The 23,218-nt window shown below is 39.8% G+C and overlaps 2 protein-coding genes across 2 annotated transcripts in view; both read right to left on the bottom strand.

Moving 5' to 3' along the window:
* Positions 1–937: 937 nt before the first annotated feature.
* Positions 938–9,266, bottom strand: KIAA0408 (KIAA0408 ortholog). The gene is made up of 5 exons (XM_039568591.1): positions 9,132–9,266; positions 6,060–6,401; positions 5,634–5,713; positions 3,056–4,430; positions 938–973 (listed from the first exon to the last, which is right to left on the bottom strand). Exons 1-5 carry the CDS (start codon positions 9,264–9,266, stop codon positions 938–940), a joined length of 1,968 nt encoding a protein of 655 aa, XP_039424525.1.
* A 4,078-nt stretch (positions 9,267–13,344) lies between these two features.
* The window catches only part of SOGA3 (SOGA family member 3), a 44,010-nt gene continuing 34,136 nt past the window's right edge, over positions 13,345–23,218 (bottom strand). Inside the window, 4 exon segments of the mRNA XM_039568590.1 lie at positions 13,345–13,422; positions 20,165–20,500; positions 20,881–20,895; positions 21,802–22,977. Coding sequence (XP_039424524.1) covers positions 20,390–20,500; positions 20,881–20,895; positions 21,802–22,977 — 1,302 coding nt within the window. The 3' untranslated portion in view covers positions 13,345–13,422; positions 20,165–20,389.

Raw genomic sequence — 23,218 nt, 5'->3', positions numbered from 1 at the left:
AGTAAAAAAGGAGTGTGGATGCAGCACTGGGAACAACGGCGCTTGTTCTCCTGCCTTGAGTGAAAGTAAACAAGTCCACTGTTACCTGACTTTGCCAAACCTCAAAGTATAATGCTAGAAGGAAAAATAAGTTTTACAGAATTGAGCATATACAACCCTTTTCTTCCCTTCATAAATTGTATGTTACAGTAGTTGAATTTACCCAAGTGTTTACAGTATGCTATATATATAATGGCACATTTAAGCTTTGTAAAGGGTTTGGAACATTTCAGAAATGTCTCTGGTGCTGAAAAAGGCTAATGTATTACAAATAATATAATATTTTAATTCAGAAAAAATATGTTTGGGAATTTTGACCTAGCATAAGGGTTGGGAAACTGAACAAGGATGCTATGAAGCATGACTGACAAATCAGTCAAGCTAGTCTGCTTCAGATACATATTGTGCAAGGCATTATCACTGCGATCAGTCACAAAAAATGCATATTTAGTTTTTTTACATTAAATACTACACCTGTGAACCTATGTAAAAGATATACAAAATATAAATGTCATCAGGACTGTATATTTCAAACTTCTTAAAATAAACACAAAGTATATATATATATGTGGGCATATAGGTTGTAATTTCAATGTCAACACTAGCACAGTTTGTCTCTTCTAAATACAGGCCTGTATACTTCCTAGTCCAACACATGCACCTACAAACACATGATCATGCATACAGCTTTACGTTCTGCGGTTTGCAGAAGAGTCAGAATATACAGCACTATACATTGTTTCAACTCAAAATTGATTGGCAAATTAAGAAAGATGCTGTTCAAAAGAAATTCCTTGTGAACTATTTGAAAAAACCAAAAAGACCCAGAGAAAACCAGGGATATAGCTATTTCGTTTCAATAAAAACACTGAAGACCATGGTGATGATGACCTAAGATTCAGAACGTTTTGTCCGGCATGTGGTGGGGGTCACTCTTGGACAAAACACAACAGTGTGGAACTGGTTGCTATGACACATACCAAACACAGTTATAGTGAGGCATAGAGCTTTCACACCGCCATCCAACCCAGCTCTGGGTTCAGACTACTGAGGTCTCTGACCGAAAGGAGACAGAGTTGTATACCGTTCTTCTCACAGCGGGAGGTGCTGACGGGGATCTGGATGCCCATCTGGAAGGTAGGCGTCGATTTGCTGGCCGAGCGGGACGGGAGAAGCCCTTCTCACTTGAACATTTAGCTGGCACACATATCTAGAACACAAAGGCAATTCCTTGCTTTAACAAGTCACAGCTTTTGTGGAATGCAGCGGGAATGCAGGAAGACATTTGCGGTGACCTCAGAACAGGTGGTTGGAAGCTATTAAAAGGAGTGCAGCAATGCACAGAATGCAAAAGAACAGCTATTTCTATGTACAGGGATTCTCACATCAGTTGTGGTTTAAAATACGTGAAGACAAGTGTCAGACACAAGTAAAGGTATGAAATGATAGTGCAAGACAAAACTGACATTTGCCTCTTATCTCTTAGTTTCTGGAAGTTTTTCTGTCAGTGAATGCTGTGAACTATTCCAAGTGTAGAACTCAGAATACCATCTGATATTACTGGAGTATGATTTACATACTTTTCAGGCATTTTTTGGTAGATCCTATTTCAGGAAACTCTGTTTCCATTAGTTCAGTGTGAAGCTGTTTAACTTGGTAACTAATTCAAAATGGTTATGTCTAATACAGTGTCATGTCTACCTGCAGAGACATAAATGCAGAGAAAACCCAACTGATTTTGACCATAGCTATATTGATGTAAATTGGAAATAATGAAAATAAACCCAGTACCTCATGCCACATGTACTTCTTTACATCTCTGTGACATTAATTCTGCTGGACTTAAATGGTAGATCCTGATCAGGCAGTATTCTACACCTAGTTTCTACAGATAGAAATGACAATATAAAATGTGAGCCTGTGGAAAAAGTCATTATTCCTTTCCTCCATATTCATTGATGAAAATTTGTTTGCCTGTCGAAAGTTTATTGGATGAAAAAGAAATCAGAAGCTTCATGGCGTTTTTCTTTCTGTGCTGAAGTAAAGATGTGCCTGTTAAGCAAGACATTGCATCACTGCAAGGCTGTCAGAAAGACATGCAGAAGAAAATCTGCATGGTCAGATTCTCAGCTGCTTCAATCCATATAGCTCCACTGAAGTCTGTGAATTTGTGACAGTTTAAGGCATACCAGCTGACAGCCTGAACCCATTTAAGTTTCTCAGCTCAAAACACACCTGCCTTATCTTTTTTGAGATTCCCAGAGGCATGTCTCTTTGTGCTTTTTGTGGACTTTTACAGAACCTGCAACTTACAGTGTGTTTTTCAAACCATCTGTTCGCTTTTTTATTAAGAAAGAATGTTGGCAAAGGCAGTATTTCTAAACTTCTGAAAATAAACTTCAGCCAAATATAAATTAATTAGTCATGCCAAGCTCTTCTGTTTCTGTGAGCCTATGCTTGAATATATAGGAGAATCTGGAACTGAGACATGAGTAAGAGAAGGTTACTTTATTAATGGAAACTTTATGGAGTCACAATACCCCTTGTCATAGGCAGTTCCAAGGAAATCCTGAACCAAAGAGCACCGTGGATACTGAAGAATGCTACCTAAGACGTCTAGGGTTTGGGGCATGGCCAAGTTTGCTTAAGTCCTATGGGAAGTCTTATGACATAACACATCGGCTAAAGGAAGGAGAGAGGGTGTTAAAACCTGATTGAAGTTCTCACTAGTTCAATCCTAGCATAACTGCTCTGCAGTAAAAAACTAGCTTTACAGAACAGCAGCAGGGATCAGAATCTGGCACATGCCTTCACTGCTCATTCTTACTTACATGCTCCTGCCTTCCCACACCTCTATAATCTTCAGAGGCAATGCTCCCGATTCATCCAAATCCTGGCCTAACATATCTATTTTTACATAACTATTTACAATGTAATGTTAGTCTGCCCCATGTTAGAGTCTGAGGCTTGTTATGAAACAGAATTGTTTTGTTTTTGCCATTCTCATGAACCTTACCTCTGGTAACTTCTGTCTCTCTTTTCCTTGCTTGAGTTGCTGCCCAATATGCCTGGCTGAATTCCTCGGAAAGTCTTGCTTTTCTTGCTCAATCTGGAGCATTTCTAAATACTGACTCAGTGTCTCACAACCCCCATTGGTGATTTCAGAATTTGCCTGTGCCCACTTATCTTTGCAGCATTTTGCACTACACGGAGAAGTCGCTGTTGATTTTTCATAGGTTTTCAAAAGCTTTTCAACAACACCATAGTTCGACCTTGAGTCAGCTGAACGCGGGCGACCGGATAAATTACTTGGTCTCCAGTCATGCTCCTGAAGCATGTGCCTATAACCACTAGTATTTGGAAGTCCATTCAAGTGTTTTTGCTGCCCTGCTGTCCTGACAGCTTTGCTGGAGTTGCTAGTTTCTTGCTCCTTTGCTGGAGAGAGTTTGGGATTTGAAACACAAGATGTATTTACAGCTTCTGCCCTGCTAGTAGCAGAGTCACACAGTGGACCACAGGGCTTGTGATCTTCTGATGCTGCTTGAGGCACCTGATTTTGTTGCAGAGCACTGTTACCTTTATCTGTGTGAAAGACAGTCCGATTAAACTCATCAATCTTTGCTGCTAGCATTTCATTTCTTTGGTTCTTTCCCAAAGTATACCTGGTGTCTTCCAAAAGATCATTGTGCAAGGTAGCAGGGCCATAAAAGTCATTGCTGTAAAAAGGGCTGCTGTGAGACTTGGTGTTTTGTTTCTGGTGCATCTTGTTGCTTTGGACCATATTTCCATCTGAACAACTCTTTTGGGCTGACAGTGGGGAAGACTCATTTTTATTGTCTTTTCCAAGCTTGCCCATATCAAATGCCCACGTGTTGTGGCAGAAACTTGTTGGAACATTGCAGTCATTTTCGGTTACAGGTATTGCAGCAGTTACCATCACAGGGACTTTCACAGACTGCCCTTCATTTGCACAGGCTGCTGCAGCTTTTTTCTTGTTTACAGGTGAAGGATTCCTCAGTTTCCCTCCATTCCAACAATCCGGAGCCTTGCAATTGCTTTTGATGCCTGGATCTCTTATTGGTGCTTCTGAAAGCTGTACAACTGCAGAAAGTGAGTTTGTTAGGTGCCGAGAAGTGCTCCGTGGAGGAACTGGTGGAGCTTCTTTCTTTTGCCAAGGTCTGAAATCTTTTCCTATGTCACCAGTAAGACCACTGTAAGAAATGTCTTTCAAAGCCTTGGTGGACCTCATCAGATTCTTCCTATTATTATGTTCCTCTGTTTCAAAAGCAGCTGAAGTCTGTGATTCATTGCTGGACACATGGTTCATCTCAGGCAGAATAACTGTGTTTTGGGTTTCCTCAAATTCCCCCAGGAAAGGAAGTGACTTCATTCTGGAAATAACAGAAGAGGTGTTTTAGGGATGAGCAATAAGGAACCATCCAGAGAACCTCAGCATGGATTAATTCTCCCCAGGAGCAGGTGTTTTAACACTGGCTACTTAAAAAGGTTTGGGAGCAGTTTTGTTGCAGCTGTTACACCCAGAATAATCGAAACACACGTGAAAAATTTGAGGAAAGGTCAACAAAGGAATTTGTATTCCTTTGCCACTAAAATTCTTCTTCTGAGTTTTTTAGATGGCTGTTTTCTTATCTATGCTACAGTAAGGACAGCAGGATCTTGTTCTAATGACTCTTGAGTCTGCCTGACTATGAGCTGAATGAAGAAAGCTGTAGGACACAGTGTATCCCTTGTTTAGGTTTCATAACCCTACACATGAGATCTGTCTTTTGAGATCTCTTAAAAAAGCACCTTTAGAAGTTATGCATCAGCTATCAATCTATTTGCTTTAAAGATACAAACAGCAGCCCAGCTAAAATAATAAATTAGTGACAGACGTTCAACTGATCACATGGTAGAGTGTGAGAAATCCCTCTGATCTTTGGGAGCATCTGAGAAGATCTGAGAATTTCTGCACAACTCAAGAGACAGTCTGTTTTTTGCTAGAGAAGACCCTGAACATTGAATTTTTAACACGATGGAATGTTCACTGGACATACTTTTCAGGGTCTGTCTTGCCATCTTTCTATTAGTACAGATGTATGGCTGTTCTTCCCTCTCTTGCCTTCTTTGTATTCTTGGATCATCAGTTCCTGACACATCCCCCATGCTTAAGGCTAGATTTGGGCTTTAAGTAAGAAACTTCCCAGCATGACAAACCCATACAGTGGTTGTATAAACCCATACATATGTTGTATAAAACTACATGGAAATGGGGCCAGAGCAGACAGAAATATCTGTTCACTTTCCCAATCCTCTGTACAGCACTTAGAAAAAATACAATTTCATCTCATACAAATAATAATCTGGATTTGTAGGTTCTGTAGATAAAATCCATTTTACTAGTAAAACATGCCTTTGTATCCTATTTCAGCATATTTCATTTGAATGTTTTATGTTGAGCACTGAAACCCTAGGAGGGTAGGAACTGCCCAACTACTAATAAATCCATCAGCAAACATGCCTTCAAAGGGAAAAACATAAGAAGCATTATTCATTTTCTTCCTCTAAAATGAGAAGTCCAAACATGTTTTTACCTTCTGTGATTGGACTTCTTTCGAATTTCCTCTTGATAGCTGCATAATTCTTCACTGACTCTGGCAAGTTCTTTAAGAGCCTTTATAAATATAAAAAACAGTCCTTTAATATATACATTTTAAATGGTATCTCCAGAATTAGTTTGAAACTTGTGGTCATTTGCATTTATGATTCAGAGCAGAGGGAAGTAGTACAAGAAAAGATACAAAAATGCCCCCACCTTGTGAACAGAGGTAAAGAGCATACTGTTAACACATTTAAACAGTGAGAAGACACTCACTGATAGCAAACCTAGGAGGAAGTAGAGACAGTGACTTGTGGAAAGACAAAATCAGGGAGATCAGTTCTTTAGCTTAACCTGGCAGGCCAAAGTCCTCAGTGTTTTACTCCCCCTTGTAACTGAAACATGATCATACTTCACTTACTACATTGAGATCACCAATATAATTCTTGGTATTTTTCTCGGAAGTTTTAATGCTGAGGCTGTTTTCAGGTTCCTTGTGGTTCTCAAAGGCCAGATTGTCCATTAACAGGGTATTGTTTCTGCTCTTGTCTCTGGGTTCTTTCCATTCGTGTCCTGTTATACCAAGCAAACTCCCTTTCCCCATTCTGTCATTTGCCACATTGTGTTGATGGTTCAGCTCCACTGTGTCATTCTCTTGCAAAGTAGGGGAATGCATGGACAGCTGCAGCATCTTGCTCTGAATGGCCTTGCTATCATGGACGGTCATATTGCTCTCCCTTCTAAGTTTCACCTCCTGGTAAAGCTGAAAAGACAATAGAAATTCTATTAAATCATGGTATTGTAACGAACTGTATGGCAAAGCCCCCATATTTATCTTCTGTTTTAAATGATGCTTCTCTCAGTAGCACTGATTAGAAAGATTCTATACACATGTTAGTAGAAAAATGCTGAGTCACCTAGTGTGATAGTTCACACCATGATTTCCACAGGATAAGGAAAGGGCTGCTACCATTCTCAAACTCTCTGCCATAGTTTTAATGTATGGCTTCCACCCATGGCTGGGACTGGAAGCGATCTCATGAGATAACTGGCCCTGCCTTGAGCCAAAAGCTGGATGGTTGTTTTACAAGTAATATCAACACACTGTGGTGGACACAACTGTGATGTGATGGATAGGGAATGTGGGGGAATGTGAGGGAGAAAGAGTGTTCTGGCTATGTTACAGCCTATCAAAGTATGTTATTTGAAGGAGGGGAAGTGAATTCTCATCAAATACAGTACCATCTGCAGTAGAGCAGACTCTTTCAGTTCTCAGATAAGTGGAATTCTTCCCTATGACTGGAGTGATAGGTCAGTACTGCAGAATGGTATTATTTGGCAATGTCCTGCGACCCTCTTTTTCATGCTATCTGCTGAGGTCCAGTGGCTTCATTAGTAAATGAAGAGGTGTTAATTCTGGTCACCCAGCACATTCCAACCAGGAACTGTGGTAAATTATAAATTAGAAACAATAGCAACATCATAAAAATCTCTTCTGCTTACAGTGTAATTTCCAGTGCCAAGAATCCCACTGCTCTTTATAAACATTCATTCTTAACTTGCTCTCACGAAGAAAGCACACAGGCACCTCTGAACAGCCATCTGCCTGCCCTCTCAGAGTGCACAAGGCCATCACAACAGCTTTTGGAAGGACAGTGGAAAAGAATAACAACATGAAGGACATATGGCCATTTCATGGGTAGTGCTGTGGCTTAGAAGTATTCTCACGTTCAGAGACTTAACACTTGACCTCATCCTGGGTTTTCAAATTTCACTCCCAAAGACCAGCTGCTCATGGAAACTGAGGGCTGAACTTTGCCATTTCCAAGAAATAAGAGCCTCATACAGATTCAGCTTACCAGTAAGAAGGAAAGATACCACTCCATAACTCTAATATCAACTCCTAAACCCCACAATTCTTCCTGAAGGAATTAAGTTACGTTTGGTGGGCTAGAGAAAACTACCAAAGTAAAATTCAAGCTAAGGGAACACAAGTATTATTGAGGAAATCCTTCTACAGATAATGGCATTTGAAAGGTATCTATCTCTCCTTTTCTCCAGCCATGTGGCTTTTGGAGAAGAAATGTCAGGCATCTGAAATCAGCAGCATCTATAGACACAGCTTAAGAGGGGACCTTAGGATTCCAGTGATCTTGGGGTATCATCTGCAGTTTTGTTTGGCCCTGCAGTAGCCAGCAAATTGCTTCATTCACTTCCCCTCAGCCCCATTCCATTCTTTATCTCTTTTTCTGCCTCTGTCATGCTTTCCTAATCTCTGTGCTAATAAAGAATATGATGAAAACAGTCCTTGCTGACATTGTCAGATCTACTAATAGCCAGAATACCTTTTCATTAGCATCATTCCAAACCAGTTCTTATACCTAAGAGAATGAAGTTCAACTACGTACACAGATCGCATTACTAACTTTTGGAGCATTCTCAGCCTGGCAGTGAAATTAGGGAAGATGCACAGAAAAGTCCTAACACTAAAGACAAAATGTGGCAAAGACAATCATACCAAAGTCTGCAAGAACTGTGGGTAAAATATAAGAGACTTGACATTATGGAGTTCACCTGCAGGCTGGTTTAATGGGCAGTGTATGGCTGCAATTCCTTTAGCTCTGACTATTTTCCTTCTCACTTTCATGTGAGCCATCTCTGCCATACATTCCTGTGTTGCTCAGCCACAGGACAGTGCTGGCAGAGAGCAAGCGAAACCATGTGTATATTAGATGAAAAACGTGGAAAGCTCACTAATGAAAAACTTGCCTCTGTAGGCTGCCCAGCAGACTCAGCTAATGCATTAGAGAGTGTCAGAGGGTTTGGCTGAAGGGACAATTTGAGGATAAAAGAATAATAAATAATTGCTCTGACTATTTCTGGAAGGAAATGCATTGCAAATGGCAGGGACTGTTTGCTAGTATGTGTAAACACAAGTGGTTTCAGAACTTTCATGCTATTTACTGGACCTGTTTTCTGTCCGAAAAGTCATCCATAAAAGGAACAGGTTCTAGCCAGAATAATTCTGTATCACACAGTATTTCATATATATATTATTTTTAATATTACCATTTGCCCCAGCAGGCCTGTGCCATCTAAATCCTTTTGGCTAGACAATTATGATACCTAAATTTTTGTTTCTAAATATGCACTTCTCTAATCCCCATATTGTTCAGTATGTACTTGAAAAAAGCATGTATAATGTAGGCAGCATGGCTCATGCCCAGTACGTGCACCACAGTATGTGCACCGATAATCTCATAGCACACAAAGCCACATTTCACCTCCTACTTTGTATTCATGACTACTAAATGAGCAGTTGCAAATACTGCTTAATCCCAGGATTTTCATCCTACCATCAGCTATTAGAAACTTCCAGTGACACATAAGAAATAGGATACAATACAGAAAAAAAACCCCAAAAAAACTGAAGTGACTCCATGTCACTTCACACCAAGTGAAAATGAGTGCTCAGATTTTTGTTTAAAAGTACCTCTTCTATTTTCTTCTGCATGACCTTCCATTGACATTCCCATTCTTTTCTTTCATTGTCAAATCTCTCCAGCAATTCCATTTTTTCTTTATTCCAGTTCCTCTCGGTATTCTCCAGTTGTTCACGCAGGTCCATGGCTATGGTCTGTGCAACAGCAAAGACAGCTCTGCTTTTTTTCTTTCTTCTCTGAATGTTTCCTGGAAGTTTATGAGAGCAAGTCTTACTTATGTTTTATTCTAGCTTTCAGGGAACAAAGACAACCAAGAAAATTCCCAAAATTCGTAACTCAAATGTACTCGCAGGAGACAGAATTAACACGATTGCTTGACATTTATCTGGAGCGTGACTGAAATATGGATGAACTAAGCAGTATAGGACATAAACCCAAAGGCAAAGATGCCCAGTCTGGAAAGGAGAGCTGGAACACCCCACATTCAGCATCACAGAAATCAGTAACATCTGCCATAGCAGGATCTGTACCATGATCACTTTGCATCTTTGCCATTACTCTTCACTGTAAATGTGTTTTCAATGAATTCGAGTCCGTATAATACTGAATGGCACTTCAGGACCTTGGGATCCTGCAAGATCTGCCCTTGAGGGTGAAAGCTATTTTTGTATTAGTTCAAAAGACAACTGCCAATGTAAAGGTATCATGTTTGCTCACACACTCCTTGCACACATGCAAGAAGCATGACAGAGACTGTTACATTCTTTTGGCAATTGAAGACTGTAAACTTGATATATGCAGGGAATTCTCATGGCTACATGAATGCTTTGGAATTCATGAAGGAAGGCAGGACAGGAAAGCTAACAACAAGTACAGACATATACAGTAGAAATCATTTATATATAAAGGACAGTGGGTCACTAAAAAGGGTTCAAGAATTTTGGTTTTAAAAATCTAAATCTATAAATGTTAGTTTCAGGACAAGCACAGGGAAAACTAGAAAATATTCTCTAATAGCACTAGCTCCAGTCTTGTTCAAAACCTTTCTCAGAATATTTGAATAATTTGTGCTTCAGTTTCTTCCCTTCAGAAGTCTTTAGCATCTTAGTGTCTGCAAATGAAAAAACTATTAATTGAACGACTAAATAGGCATGTTTTAAGGGAAATATTTAAGATCTGCTTTTCTGACTTTGGAGCACAGCAGTTACAGGTTTTATAGGCCTGGTGTTCCTCTTGCTTTCTTAGGCTTTACACTAGAAAATCCACTACCATCAGAGCATTTACTATGCCAGCAAGGCTGAAATAACACTCATTAATTCAGTTATGATGGCTCCTGTGATATAATGCCTGGTGCACAGGCATTGATACTTGAGTTTGTTAACTTCAGCTCTCAAAGCCAGTTGTTGGGTTACCTAGGTGGACATGGAATCTAGTTCTAGTAGTAAAATACCTTTGCACTGCTTTCTTCTCCTGGCAGAAACCAAATAGGTAGGCACATGAATTATCAGAGAGTTAACTAGGGATAATCCCAGTTTACCTTCCTGCAATTTGTTCATTTTCCTGACTGATAATCAGTGATTGTCAACTCACAGGAACTGCTGATTTTACTTCCCACATTTTCTATGATATAATAAAAACTCACTCCTGAGGAAAGTTCTTCCCCATCCTGTACATTACTGGCAAGTGTTGCTGATTCAGCTGTGGCTACCATGTAATCACCATGTACCAGTGTCTGCATTATTTCAGCTGACTGGGAAGATGATGCCAAACTTGGAGTCAGCTTCTTTCATGTACAAGTAAGCAGAAGAGCTCAGATGAAACCCAACAGGTTGCTCAGGACTTTGGGTCATAGGAAGCCCTCCCACAGGATCTCCCAAGCCATCATGGGCCCAGCCTTAACTCAGGGCTTGCAGAACAGTTTACCCAAGCACCTGTCTTGGAGTAAAAAACTTGTCTCTGAAATGACAATCTGTCCCTCAACTACCAACAAACAGATTTCAAACCCTTCTTCTTTGCCCTGCCTAAAAACATACAGAGCAACTTCATAAAACCATAAAATTCCTTGAAACTAGGAGCTGCTGAAAGACAGCACAGAATTCTTGTCAAAAAAGAAGCCAAGTACTGGTTTGCTCACGGCCTCTTGGGGAATGCAGCAAGGCTAGAGAGACTGCACTTCTCCAGGCCAGCATTTTGGCTTTGTTCCAGACTCCAGTAAGCGTTGACCAAAAAACACTTGCAAAAAAATTCTATTACAGTTAAGATCTATTGCAATTGAAGCATCTATTGCTAATGAACTTTAAGAATATTGCTGTACTTTCTCACTTTGATAATTGAAAGGTTGCAGTTTTTAGCACCGTCGTTTTATTTTGGTTTTGGCTACATTTATGTCTTTATAACCTTTCAGGATACCTCTGAGAAATAAACAAAAGTCAACTCCCTGCTCCGCTGTAATACTTATACAAATATATGCCAGAAAAAAAAATTTAAAGACCCCCATATGTAAATGCCATAAAGTCATGAACAAGACAGGCAGACATAATCTGTCAACAACTTGCACAAATGGCGATTTTGCTAGTGCACTTAGTAATAATGACCATGCTTTAATCAGCCACACATTACTAGAAAGGTCAATACTGTATAGCATATTTGTTTTTACACATGCAAGAATAGATATAATATGTACTCCTTTCAAGCATGAATATAGCATTGAAAAGGCCTCTGGTGTTTCCTTAGTGCTGGAAACTACTATTGCCATGTTGGCATTCATCTTAACAATTTTCAAATTGTTTCATATGGAACTCTGATTATAAAAAGAGACTGAAGACAGTCAGAAGGAAATCAAGTCTTGAAAAAGGATAGTTACAGAAGTTACAGATGGTCACTTGTAGCTCTAAGATCCACAAAAAGCTTGTATTGTTTCTTAGGCTTCTCAGATTTCCTCTTGACATAAATTCTGAGAAGAAAACTCATGTTTATTGATGTTAGCAGCTGGATGACTATACAGCTTCGCTGCTGTCATACAGTAGATCAGTTCCTCAGAGACTTTGACTCCTATTTCTACTTCTCTTCCCCCCACCCCTTTCTTCTTTCTTGGTGTTTCTTTTGGGTCTGTTTGGGATTATTTTGGTGGAGTACATAGTGCAGTCTTGGTAATACACCCTCTGTGTGTACAGTGCACCGAGATTTCCCCATGAGTATTTCACGTGGCTTAAGCAACCCAAAGGCATGTAAAATGCCACATTATCATTTGCTCTGTGGATCAGAACAATATCTGTGCTCTTGCAGTATTGGCAATTTCTGCATGTCCTAGACAAGGTCAGAAGCTTATTACAGCAATCAAATTAAGCAAATAATCAATTTTGTCTGCATCAGCTGTATTTTCCCTTAACTTTTCTTTTAGCCCTTCCTCCTCTAAAGCAAAAAATGTTTTAAGCAACTATTTGATGTTAGTCATTATTCCTCCATATCTTACTCTTTCTAGCCACATATTAAAAATGCAAGATAGTTTGCAAACAACCTCTAGCAACTTCTGAAAATAATCTGCTTGACATCAGCTGAGATGTTATTTTTCAACATAGTTTAATCAGACTGGATGTGCATAATCATTCAGATACACAAATCTTCCCTTGTTTTTACAGAAAAAAAATGCAATCAAATTATATTTCCAAATAAGTGCTGTATTTTGGATGACTAGGAAAATTGTAAACATATGTATTTGTTCAATTATAAATGTGTGCCATGTGTCACGATAACACGCACTTGATACATAAAAAGAAAGTACATTTGAGTGAGAGAAGGGAAAGAAAAGAGAGAGGGAGAAATGAGAGACAGTGAAAGAAGAAAGAAAGAAGAAAGAGAAAGAGAGAAAGAAAAGAAAAGAAAAGAAAAGAAAAGAAAAGAAAAGAAAAGAAAAGAAAAGAAAAGAAAAGAGAAAAAAGAAAAGAAAAGAAAAGAAAAAAGAAAGAGAGAAAGAAAGAAAGAAAAAGAAAGGAGAGAGAAGAGAGGACTCAAGTGTACACAATGCTATCTGTCATCCCTGTTCTGTTAATATATCTCTGCCTGCACTGAAAAAAACTAACTGAACTTTAAGAATAAAGAACATATATGAACTTGACATTGCATATAAATAACATTGGAGGGATGTCTAAATAACTGTTTCCCACATCAGAAATTTGCCTTCTTTTTTAATCTTAACTGTTCAAAAACACTGACTTAAAATAAACTGCAACCATACCTTTCATGGAATAAGAAATCCTTTCGGAGTTTTTCAGTCCATTTCTAGGCAGCAGCAAAAGCAATGAAACACACAGCTAGCAGGGATCCTGTTCTGTGAATCTTGATCTTTAAAAGAAACAAGAGAGCTAAGCAAGACACAACCTTTCAACTGGGGCAGCATTTGCAACTCTCTTTGAATAACTCCTCAACTTTTGCAAACTGGAAAACAGTTCCGTTCAGCATCATCCCCGCAGCTGGCTTCCACGTGACGTCAGTGCACGGAGGATGGTTTTAAAGCCATCTCTTCCAACCCCCAGCTTTGTAACTTTATATCTCCTCATATTTTGTGTAAACAACTCCAACTCCAGGACATTTTTAGGTTTTATAGTGCAGTCCAGTCTTTAAAGCTTGCCAAAGCAGCTAGTGTTAATATTAAAGCTATGACAATAGGCAATTTTAGGTTTTTTTTACTGTTGTCCATGTCCAGGAAGATTTTTTGCTGTCTTCCAGACCCAGTTTTCAGGGTTACATTTTTTAGTACAATCATTTTGAGCTTTGCAACTTGATCCTCCTTAACTGCTTTGTAAAGGGAGTTTTGTTTAAAGCAGTGGTTTTGTTGGTTAACGGCTATCTTAAAGAGCTAAAAGCAAAGCACTCCTCCCTAAAATCTTTTTTTGTAGTCTAAATATGCTCTCACTTATGAAATGCAGAATTATTGAGTACTGTGTAATCCTACTGTCTTGCATTCTGGGAATGGCAGTAACGGTTTCTTTGGGATATACCCAAATATTCCTGATACTTTATAATATTTCTGGATCAGATTCTACAGTCTGCTAAGACACTTTGTGTCTCAGCAAAGCAAAGCACTTGAAACTGAATGAAGAATCTCCCTTGAGCAGGGAAACTCATCTCTGGCACAAGGCTGGTGAAGAAGGTCCAGAAACACCTTGGGCTGGATATAAATCCCTGGGAGTGTCCATAGCAAGTGTTGGCATGGGACAAGGGAAGGGAGTGTGACTAAAGCGATCCAGCAAGTGAAAGTCCACAGGAGAACCTGAAGCCAGAGCAGCAAAATTTAGCTGCTCCCCCTGCTGAGCCGCCGGGAGGAGGAGCCCAGCTCCCTCCTCAGGTCCCTGCCCACCACGGTAACTCTCCTGTTACCTGGGTTAAACTGCTCTCATTTGGCCCCCGGAGAGAGACCCCCGGGGAGGAGCTTCACACACACTGCCCTGCTGGGTACTGGTGCTTGGGTGTGTCTGCAGACAGCTACTGAGACTGGCAGCAAATGCATCTCTCAGGGAATATTTTGCCCCACATGAGCCTGGAGGAGGGCCACAAAATACTTGATATGGGCAGCATAAAACTGACCAAATCCTGCTGTCAGACAGATGTCTTGGAATGCCCTAAGCAGGAATATATTTTTGTGGACAGTGCAGCTGATGACAAGAGGATCAGTGAGACAAAGGGCACAGTATGAAGATTCACACATCCTTTGCTTAGTCAGCACTCTCCTCTTTGGAAGTGTAAGTTTTTATCTGGTAAAATCCATTATAAATCCATGCACAGTATAAAGATTTTAACTCTGGGCGCATTTTATAGTAAATACCAAACCAGGTTTCAGGAAAAACACATTTTTTCTCCTTATATGGTCTAGCTGTAAGTCTCAGCGAATACATTAATTGGGTGCTATTCTGCTCCCATGTAACCTAAATAATGGGGCTATTTGTGAAAATTGTAAAGATTATCAAAAAATTGAACAAATAAGCCCCAAGTACACGACTGAATGTTCCTGAAGAAAATACCCAGACTCTAAAGTCTGAGGATTTAAATCTAAAGAGACAGTATGACTTTCTTTTGTGAGGTTAGGTCTCAAGTGCCAGCTGACATGGCTGGGAGTGAAGCTGGAGTGCCTGGGAGCAGAACTGAGCCCACAGCTGGGGGCCAGCCATCACAGCACTGCCTCCTCCCTGAAGCCAGCACAGCTGCACTACTGCCCATGAAGGCAGATTCTTAAGACATGTTTTTTTACTCTTATGCATCAACATAGGCTATTATTCTTGTGTCTTTAATATTGCTAACTCCATGCCCCTCATCTTGCTACATGGGCTCTTTGAAGTAAAATCAGTAAAAATAAATAAAACAATGGACTAAATCCCAGGCTTAAGTTCTCAGTCAGGCAAAAGTGTACATTTCTGTCACTGTGAGGAATTAGAAATGTGTGAGACTGAGGGGCTCATTAGGAGACAAGCACTGGACCCACCTCATAGGTCAAAGTGACATGTTAAATTCATCCTAATATGGAAAAGGTGAGACAAAGAAAACATGAAGTGAGTTGTAAAAACATGGGATTATTGTCCTATATACCCTTAAGGGTAGCAGTAGAGACTTCTGCTTTTGAGGATAAGAAATTATTCAACAGAGACTGTCCCTACTGTCTGTCCTCCAGCATCAGCAGATGAAGCAGAAAATGTGGCTTTCTGGCCTCTGGCACAGGTAAAATAAGCAGGAAGACTACTGCAGGCTTATTACATCCAACATATTCCTTCCACAGGAAAAGCAAAATTTGTCCATATCTGGTGCCAGCTCTGCTTTATCAAAAAAAGGTGCAAGGGCATTTTAAACAAGACCTCTGCTAAATTTCTCTTCATTATGCAAGACTGGAGACAATGCAGCATGAGCTGATCATAATCTGATCATATACTCAGGGCAGTGGCTAATAAAATGTACTCAGGACCACTTCAGGACATCTTCAGATCTGCTGCACCAGCTTGGTTATGGCACCCCCATTTTGCTATGGCCACAAAAGCTAGTGACAAGAAGGAAGAAGAGCACTGTTGCCACTTCAGTCAACCCAACCTCAACATTAGATTCCTGAATGATGTACACCTTGACAATCCTGGTATACACATCTTGGGAGTGGATATATACAACGGGGAAAGGGAAGAAGGGAATACAAACTCTGTCTCGTCTTACTGTTGTGTGCTTCTGCAATAGGCTATAACTCAGTGGAGAAACAGAGCCAACAAATTGTTATGTCATGTCGCTGCTCCAAGGTTACATTGGAAATCGGTGGCAGATACTTCAGATGTTTACTTTAAATAGAGCCACCGTAATTTTCCCCATAGGCAACTGCATGTGTAATGGCAAAAGTTGGGTTTGAATATCACTTCCCCTGGCATTAAATCAGAGACAGAAATGTAAGCCAATGGGAACTACGTCCCTGATACTGATGCCTTTAGAAGTCTCCTACTCACCTATCAGATTCTGGGGTGATTAAGGAGAAGGGCATGTAATACCCTGAAGCTCTGCTTGTTTTCATAAACAACTCCCGAAGTTCATGTGCAGTTCATCTCTTTTTATAACACATATCTAGACAGCCATGTTTTTGGCAATTTTCTATTTTCCAACTGCCAGGCATATTTCTGCACCATAGCACCTGCTCTCTTCTAGTTTTGATTCTGAAGCACTGGTGACATGTGTCAGCAGACACTTATTCTATCTCTAAACTGGAGCTTCAGGCATGGATATTTTTAGTTGAAAGAAATATCTCTGAGCCTGGAGAAAATGGTCATTTTAACATAATGGGAATTTTTCAGTAGCAGTAAAAGAAAATATTTGTAAAGGGATTTTTTCAGGGCACTCGGAGCCAGCTCTAAATAGGAAACAAATTTAATTGAATTTTTCTGGTTGTATTAAAAGAAAAAAATTGCACCTATTCCCTAAATTACATAAAAATTCATTGGAGATAGTGCCAATTTCCACAAGTATAAAGGTATTATAGTTAGATCTACTGAAGCAAGATCTTTTCCTTTTGAAAGAATACGGAATAAGTCCCCTGGGAACACAGGAAACAAAATTTAACACTTCAGGGAAGTGCTAAATTAAGGCAATCTCATGTTTCAAAGTCAATGATTTTTTTTCCCTGGAACATTAATATTTCACCAGAATATTCCAAAATGGGAACTGTGAACCTGCTAAGTGAGATTTGAACTGATAGGCAACCTGGCATATCCAGCTCCTTGCCAAATGCAAGCAAAATCTATATTCCTCTCACCTATTTTTCTTCAGAACCCCAAGCCATGCAGCAGGCAGAATCAGTGAATCAGCAGTGTTCTGTCTGCCTGCGCCCTGCCTGACTCCAATGCAGTCCTGCTAGAGGATGCTGATATATTCAGCTGCATTTGCTCACTCACCTGTGAGATGGTCTTTGCCTACCAGGCCAGTAACCGAGTGGGGAGAATCTGCTGCCTTTCTTGGCAAGTATAATTACTGCATTTCATAACACCAAGTCATTTCAATTTAGCAAGACATAGAACACTTATTTCTTTGGCTAGATCTTATCTTCTGGCTATGGATAAATGTCCATACTCACTCTATTAGCTTTCTCAGCATCTTTTCAACTTGCGCAATATCTGGGGTGAAACACATCAGCAACTCCAATCACTCTCTTCAAGCTGAATGCAAAAGGATGAGAAAAATACTTCTCATTTCTCACTGAGATTTCTCTGTTTGTGGGGCTCCTCACCATTCTCCTTGCCCATGAGAGATTCAAAGATTGTGGAGAGCTTCTAAAATGACTTTGTACGTTTTGGTGTGCTTTAATTTCAGATTGCAGCCTGTGCAATAGCTTCCTAAATGTCCCAAAACGTCTCAGCTTTGATTTTGCTTTGTTGATGCTTGATGGAAAGCTCCAGCTTTTGTGCAAGAAAAAACACTGTGAGAAATCAATGGGGTTGTAATTGCCAGTGCTGTGCAGAGATTATCTCCACCTCTCATCTCAGTAGTTCATTCTTACCTTTTCTGATTTCTGAGAAAGAAACAAATCTTTCCCAACTACTTTCCAAGATTTATTCAATGTATGAATTCAGTGTATTACTACTTTAGAGTATTACTGTTACTGATACACTCTCTGTAAATACACTCTCTGTACTCATTTTTATTACACACAATACCAAGAAAGGTATAAACAAGTGTGGGTTAAAATCTAGAAGCCCAGAACTTTAGATCTTAGATTTAAGTATGACTTTTTCTCTCTTACGGGAACTGACTCAGTAACATTTAAGAAAATCCAAATGCTTGTTTTTTCCTCCACAGGAGATACTAAAGCAGAAAGAAACTGAAGTCAGTCTTGTGCTAAGATCTGGTATGACAAGTTTAAGCCTCAAATTATTGTATTTTTAATGTCCAAATTGCAAATCCACAGGGGAAAAAAACCCAGTATTTCCAGCAGTTGCTGAAAAACAAAAGGCCTTTTCCAGTTACGGAAATTCACTGTGAATTATGGCTTGATCATATCTTGCCATAATAGTTTCTAATTTGTGGAACTTAGCTTTTAGGAAACTGCATAAATTAAAGCATCTTAGAAATGCTTCAGAGTTACTTTGGGCCTGACTTTATCCTTAACTGAGAAACCAGTCAAAGCTATCTATTAATCTCACATATATTTGTTATAATTTCCTTTAGACATCTCAGTAACTATAAAATAGATAATGATGACAACATCCCCTGGTAGGAATAAGTATTTGGATTAAATCAAGGAGTTTGGTGATTTAGCTGATCAAGGTTACTGCACTTGCAGAGCATGTTCAGGGAAAGCTAGACAAATGAGAAAAATACAGCATTTTAAAATAATGAATATTTTTACTATTTTTTCATTCTCATTAAAAAAATCTTGTTGCCCCATCTCTTGCTGCTCTCTGAGGATTTTCCCTCAAAATGGTGTCTCAACTATTGCAGATAGCAGAGCACAACACAGGCATGGAAATGAACTGTTCTCACTGGGGAATGAATTAAGTGAACAGAGAGCTAGCATGATAAACCAAAGGGAATCCTTACTGCCAGCTAGAGAAACAGCTGCTTTATTTATTACCACTCTTATTATTCAACATGGCAACTGCAGAAAAAAAGTGTCATTAGTACACATACTTGTTCACCTTTGGAGAATTCATATTTGTGGGACTCAGTGGTTTCAACACGGGTTGAATAAAAGAGAAAAGTGAGCTCCATCGGGCGTTTCAGATGAGATTTTCATAGTGGGAGATCTACTGCTTGTAGGAACTGCCTATGTCAGTGTGAAAGAAAGAAATGAGTCTCCTGTACTCTTACTTCTGCCTCTCATAGGCAAGAAAGAAGCATACAGTGACTATTGGTGCACACCTATGTATACAAGCTTCCCTCACTATGGTCACTGGCTAGTGATGGCATGGTTAGACAGGGGTCACTCAGCAAACCAAGAGTTACCATGTCCATTTAAAACTCGTGCTGAAACCTGGGGAGAGAATGGAGAGCCATGGTGGCTGGGAAATGTCACCTGACAAACTCCATGTCAGCCAAGGTGACTTACACCACTCCCATCAGTTCAAGTCAGACTGTAGCATGGCCACTTTTCTAGAGCACAGAGAATGCAGCCAGCCTATATCTCTCAGCAGACTCCTCAACTACTCTGGTAGCTTCTCCTCAGGCATCTCATTCTCAGAGGCTCCAGCTCCTAGCCACAGTTCCAGATATAGTGCTCTATATACCAACCAGTTTGATTTTGCCCCCTTTGTGGTGCCTAATCCACATAATACAGTGCTGAAAAACATTAACATCACAATTACGCAAAATATATGTACAAGCTCTGACACCAAACTGCAGAATACACACAGAACGTGGCTTTACTATTCATATATGGCTGGAATACAAATTCTTTTTCTAGGAGTGGGAAGAGGAAAGTAACAGAGTCCTCACACCCACTCTGCATATTTCTGGTTTTTTTCTGATTTGGTGCAAATTAATGCATATTAAATTGGTTCCAGTCCTCAGGAAATTTTTAGTCAAAAATTATAAAACCAGACAAAGTGAAAAATTCCATTTTCTGTTTGCTTACCTGGAATACCGTGGTGAGCAGGTTTCCTATTTAACTGGCTGACTTTTTGGTATGTTTTTTGCAGGTTTTTTGGTTTGGCTTTGGTTTCAGCAAACAAGTAGTCTTCAGTGTTTTTATAGCAGTGGCTATTACAGAAACTATGTCTCTTGCACTTCTTATCTTGGAGGGTGGACAAAATAAACAAACTGAAAATAACACTACAATGAACAGTAAATGATGAATGACTTACAATACAAAAAACAGTGTAAAAAGGAAGACAAGTTTAAATATTGTTGTGTATGAAAGGGATGAAAATAATACAAGGATGAGAATAAGTAAAATGATAGGCTGGAACATCTGGGAAAGTAAATACAAAGACAAAGAGAACAGTCAATTAATGGAATAGCAAGTCCAAAGTTTCAACAAAATAAATAGTGAATCAGACTATGCTTGTGGAGGGACCAAGTGTCCATCTCCCATTTACTTCAGTAGGAGTTCTGCATGGTCAAGCCCTGAAAAGTCCAATTGTTAAATGTTCAGTTGTTGTTATTTGTTTAGAGAAAATACTAATTAGTTTGTTTTACATTTGCGTAAGTCCATGCAGTACTCTGCCTTTAAGCTAATGGGAGCTCTACAAGCTCAGAACTACTGCTAGATCAGAAAGTGTGCATGCTAAATGCCGTCTCTGTTTGATTTCATGCAATACATATATAGTAATTGATTAGCTTTAAACTCACTGCGTCTGTGACTTTCTGATACAAGGAAACAAAAGACTAATTAGTCAGCATAGGAATAAGAATAGCTTTCAGCTTCACCTGGCAACTACTTCGACTGTAAACTAGCAAGATAGCACACAGTAAATTAACACAGCAAGAGACTTACAAAACATTGGATAACTTCATTAGCAATAACAAGATACGCCAACTATAGGATTGCATGATAAGATAAGGGTAGGTAATTTTCATTTTTCATGGCAAAAGATCTTGAGTCAGCAAGGAGTTTGCTCCCCAAAACCTCTCTGAAATAATTCTGCACGGAAACAAACCACAACAAAGATGCTTGTTACTGCTGCATGCAAGCAGTGACTAACAGGCCTTCAACAAGATGCAATCTGTTATAGCAATTACAATATTCACATTACTGTGTGGCTCTGGGACTCCATAAAGTAGATTTGCATGGTTTCTTTTTATGTGGTTTGCCACATTCTCTACGATTTTTGAAATTTAATATTTCCTCCTATTTAAAATTAATAGAATTTTCCTTTTATTCATTTAATAGGAACCCAACCACTAAGAAAACAATCATGTCCATTTATGAATCATATTCATATGTGCCAGAAATACTGTCTGCACTGCCTTTTGTGGCAATGAAGGCCCAACTCTGTCAAATGCAATTGCAAAGCCAGAAAGGAGTGTTCTACCTCCTAGAGCATAATTTTAATTTCCAGGACACCAGACTTATTCACTGTTCACAAACAACCCTATTGGTAGAATATGTTTTCATATGGCCAAATGAGGATTTTAAATAATGTAAGAAACAGTGACTTTTGTGCACTGCCTAGAATAAAGAATTTTCTTTTTGTGCCATATATCGAATTTGAGGTTTAATTTGCTTGGCAGAGCCTTTTTACCTGTAGGCCGTAATAAGTAAAAGTCTACCTGACTCACTGACAAAGGTTCATCTGCACTTCGATCGTCCGAAGACTTTGGAACTTCGAGTCTGTCGATGAAAGCCTGGAGCTCTTTCCTGAAGGCCTTCATCTGCGCATTGATCCGGTACAGAAGCTCGTGCTCGCGTATTCTGCTGCCATCGTCTTCCTCGTCCATCAGTCCAAAGAGGTCCCCATTAGCTACATAAATCCTCGCCTCTGTGATGATGGTGCTCGTGTCAGAAATTAAGCGATCTATTGTCTTGCCCAGCCGCTCCGCTTCAGAGCGAATGTCCTTCATCTGCTGCCTGTCAGTGAAGCTTTTCTGCCACCCCGATGGCGTTGGATAAAAAGACCTTGTGGGCGTCAGGCACCGAATGTTGCGCACCTCTTCGGAGTCACTTTCCCCACCAATGGGACCTTCCCTTTTGCGGTGAGGGGGGCGGGAATCGTCGTCGCTCTCCTTTTTTCCTGCATCGCTTTCTGCATCACTGTCCCTAGGGCTGCCACGGATACCAAGATGAGAGGCCAAGTCGTAGCGCTGCATGTTGGACATCAAGACTCTGTTCTCATACTGGAGCTGCATGACTTTGCCACTCAGCTCATTGATCTGCATTCGTGCAGCTTTTAGCTCCTCCTGTAACGCTTCTGTCTTGGCATTGTCATGGTGCCTAGAGCTCTCATGAGCCCCAGACTTGTACTTGTATTTGTTGAGCTCAGCTGTTATGCGCTTGTTTTGTTCTTCTAAATCAGCTACATTTCTCCTCAGCAATTCTGTTTCATCTTCTACTAGCTGCAAATGCTGTCGTAATTCTGACAGGGATTCACTCTGCTCTCCCAGGAGTGGGTTAGTGGTCCCTGAGAAATCATCTCCTCTTAAATCATCAAGCTCTGCTTTCAGTCCTCTATTTTCTACTTCTAGTTCCACTATTTTCCTCCCTAGAATGTTAGCTTCCTCCTCCACAAGCCTCAATCGAAGCTTGAGTTCAGCTTCTCTTGTGGTAGGTGGCCCACCCGCTTCACCTTTTGGCAAGGGACTGTCCAAATCCCCATAAAATGATCTGTATTTCTGCAGCTCATGTTCAAATCTGTCTTTCTCTTTATCAATTTTAGCCATTTTTTTCCTCATCAAGGCTGCTTCTTCTTTGACAAACTGTAGCTGGCATTTCAGGTCTTCATTGTCATCCTTAGGAAAAAAAAGCAGCATTGGAAGAAACTTAAAGTCAAACAGGAGACCTCCAGTGGATTGCCTTAACTTACAAGATTAACAACCACAGGTACATGGCTTTAGATACTAAGATATTTTCCTGCAATACTTTTTCACTGATCAATAAATTAAAAAGAGGGGAAAATACTATTTTACTTGTGACTAAAATTTGCACAGTCCCCAGAAATACCTGGGGGAGTCAGGTACAAGGGGGGACTTG

The sequence above is a fragment of the Corvus cornix genome, chromosome 3, assembly GCF_000738735.6.
Source record: "Corvus cornix cornix isolate S_Up_H32 chromosome 3, ASM73873v5, whole genome shotgun sequence".
Lineage (NCBI taxonomy): Eukaryota > Metazoa > Chordata > Aves > Passeriformes > Corvidae > Corvus > Corvus cornix.
The sequence above is the reverse complement of the archived record's forward strand: the minus strand, read 5'-3'. Positions and strand labels throughout refer to the sequence as shown.

Excerpts from the sequence above, each read along its gene's own strand:
- KIAA0408 (XM_039568591.1), bottom strand. The coding sequence starts at position 9,266 with ATGGACCTGCGTGAACAACTGGAGAATACCGAGAGGAACTGGAATAAA. Across the intron at positions 6,402-9,131 it reads TGCAGAAGAAAATAGAAGAG|CTTTACCAGGAGGTGAAACT; the intron begins GTACTTTTAAAC and ends TTGTCTTTTCAG. Across the intron at positions 4,431-5,633 it reads AAGAAGTCCAATCACAGAAG|AATGAAGTCACTTCCTTTCC; the intron begins GTAAAAACATGT and ends TGTTATTTCCAG.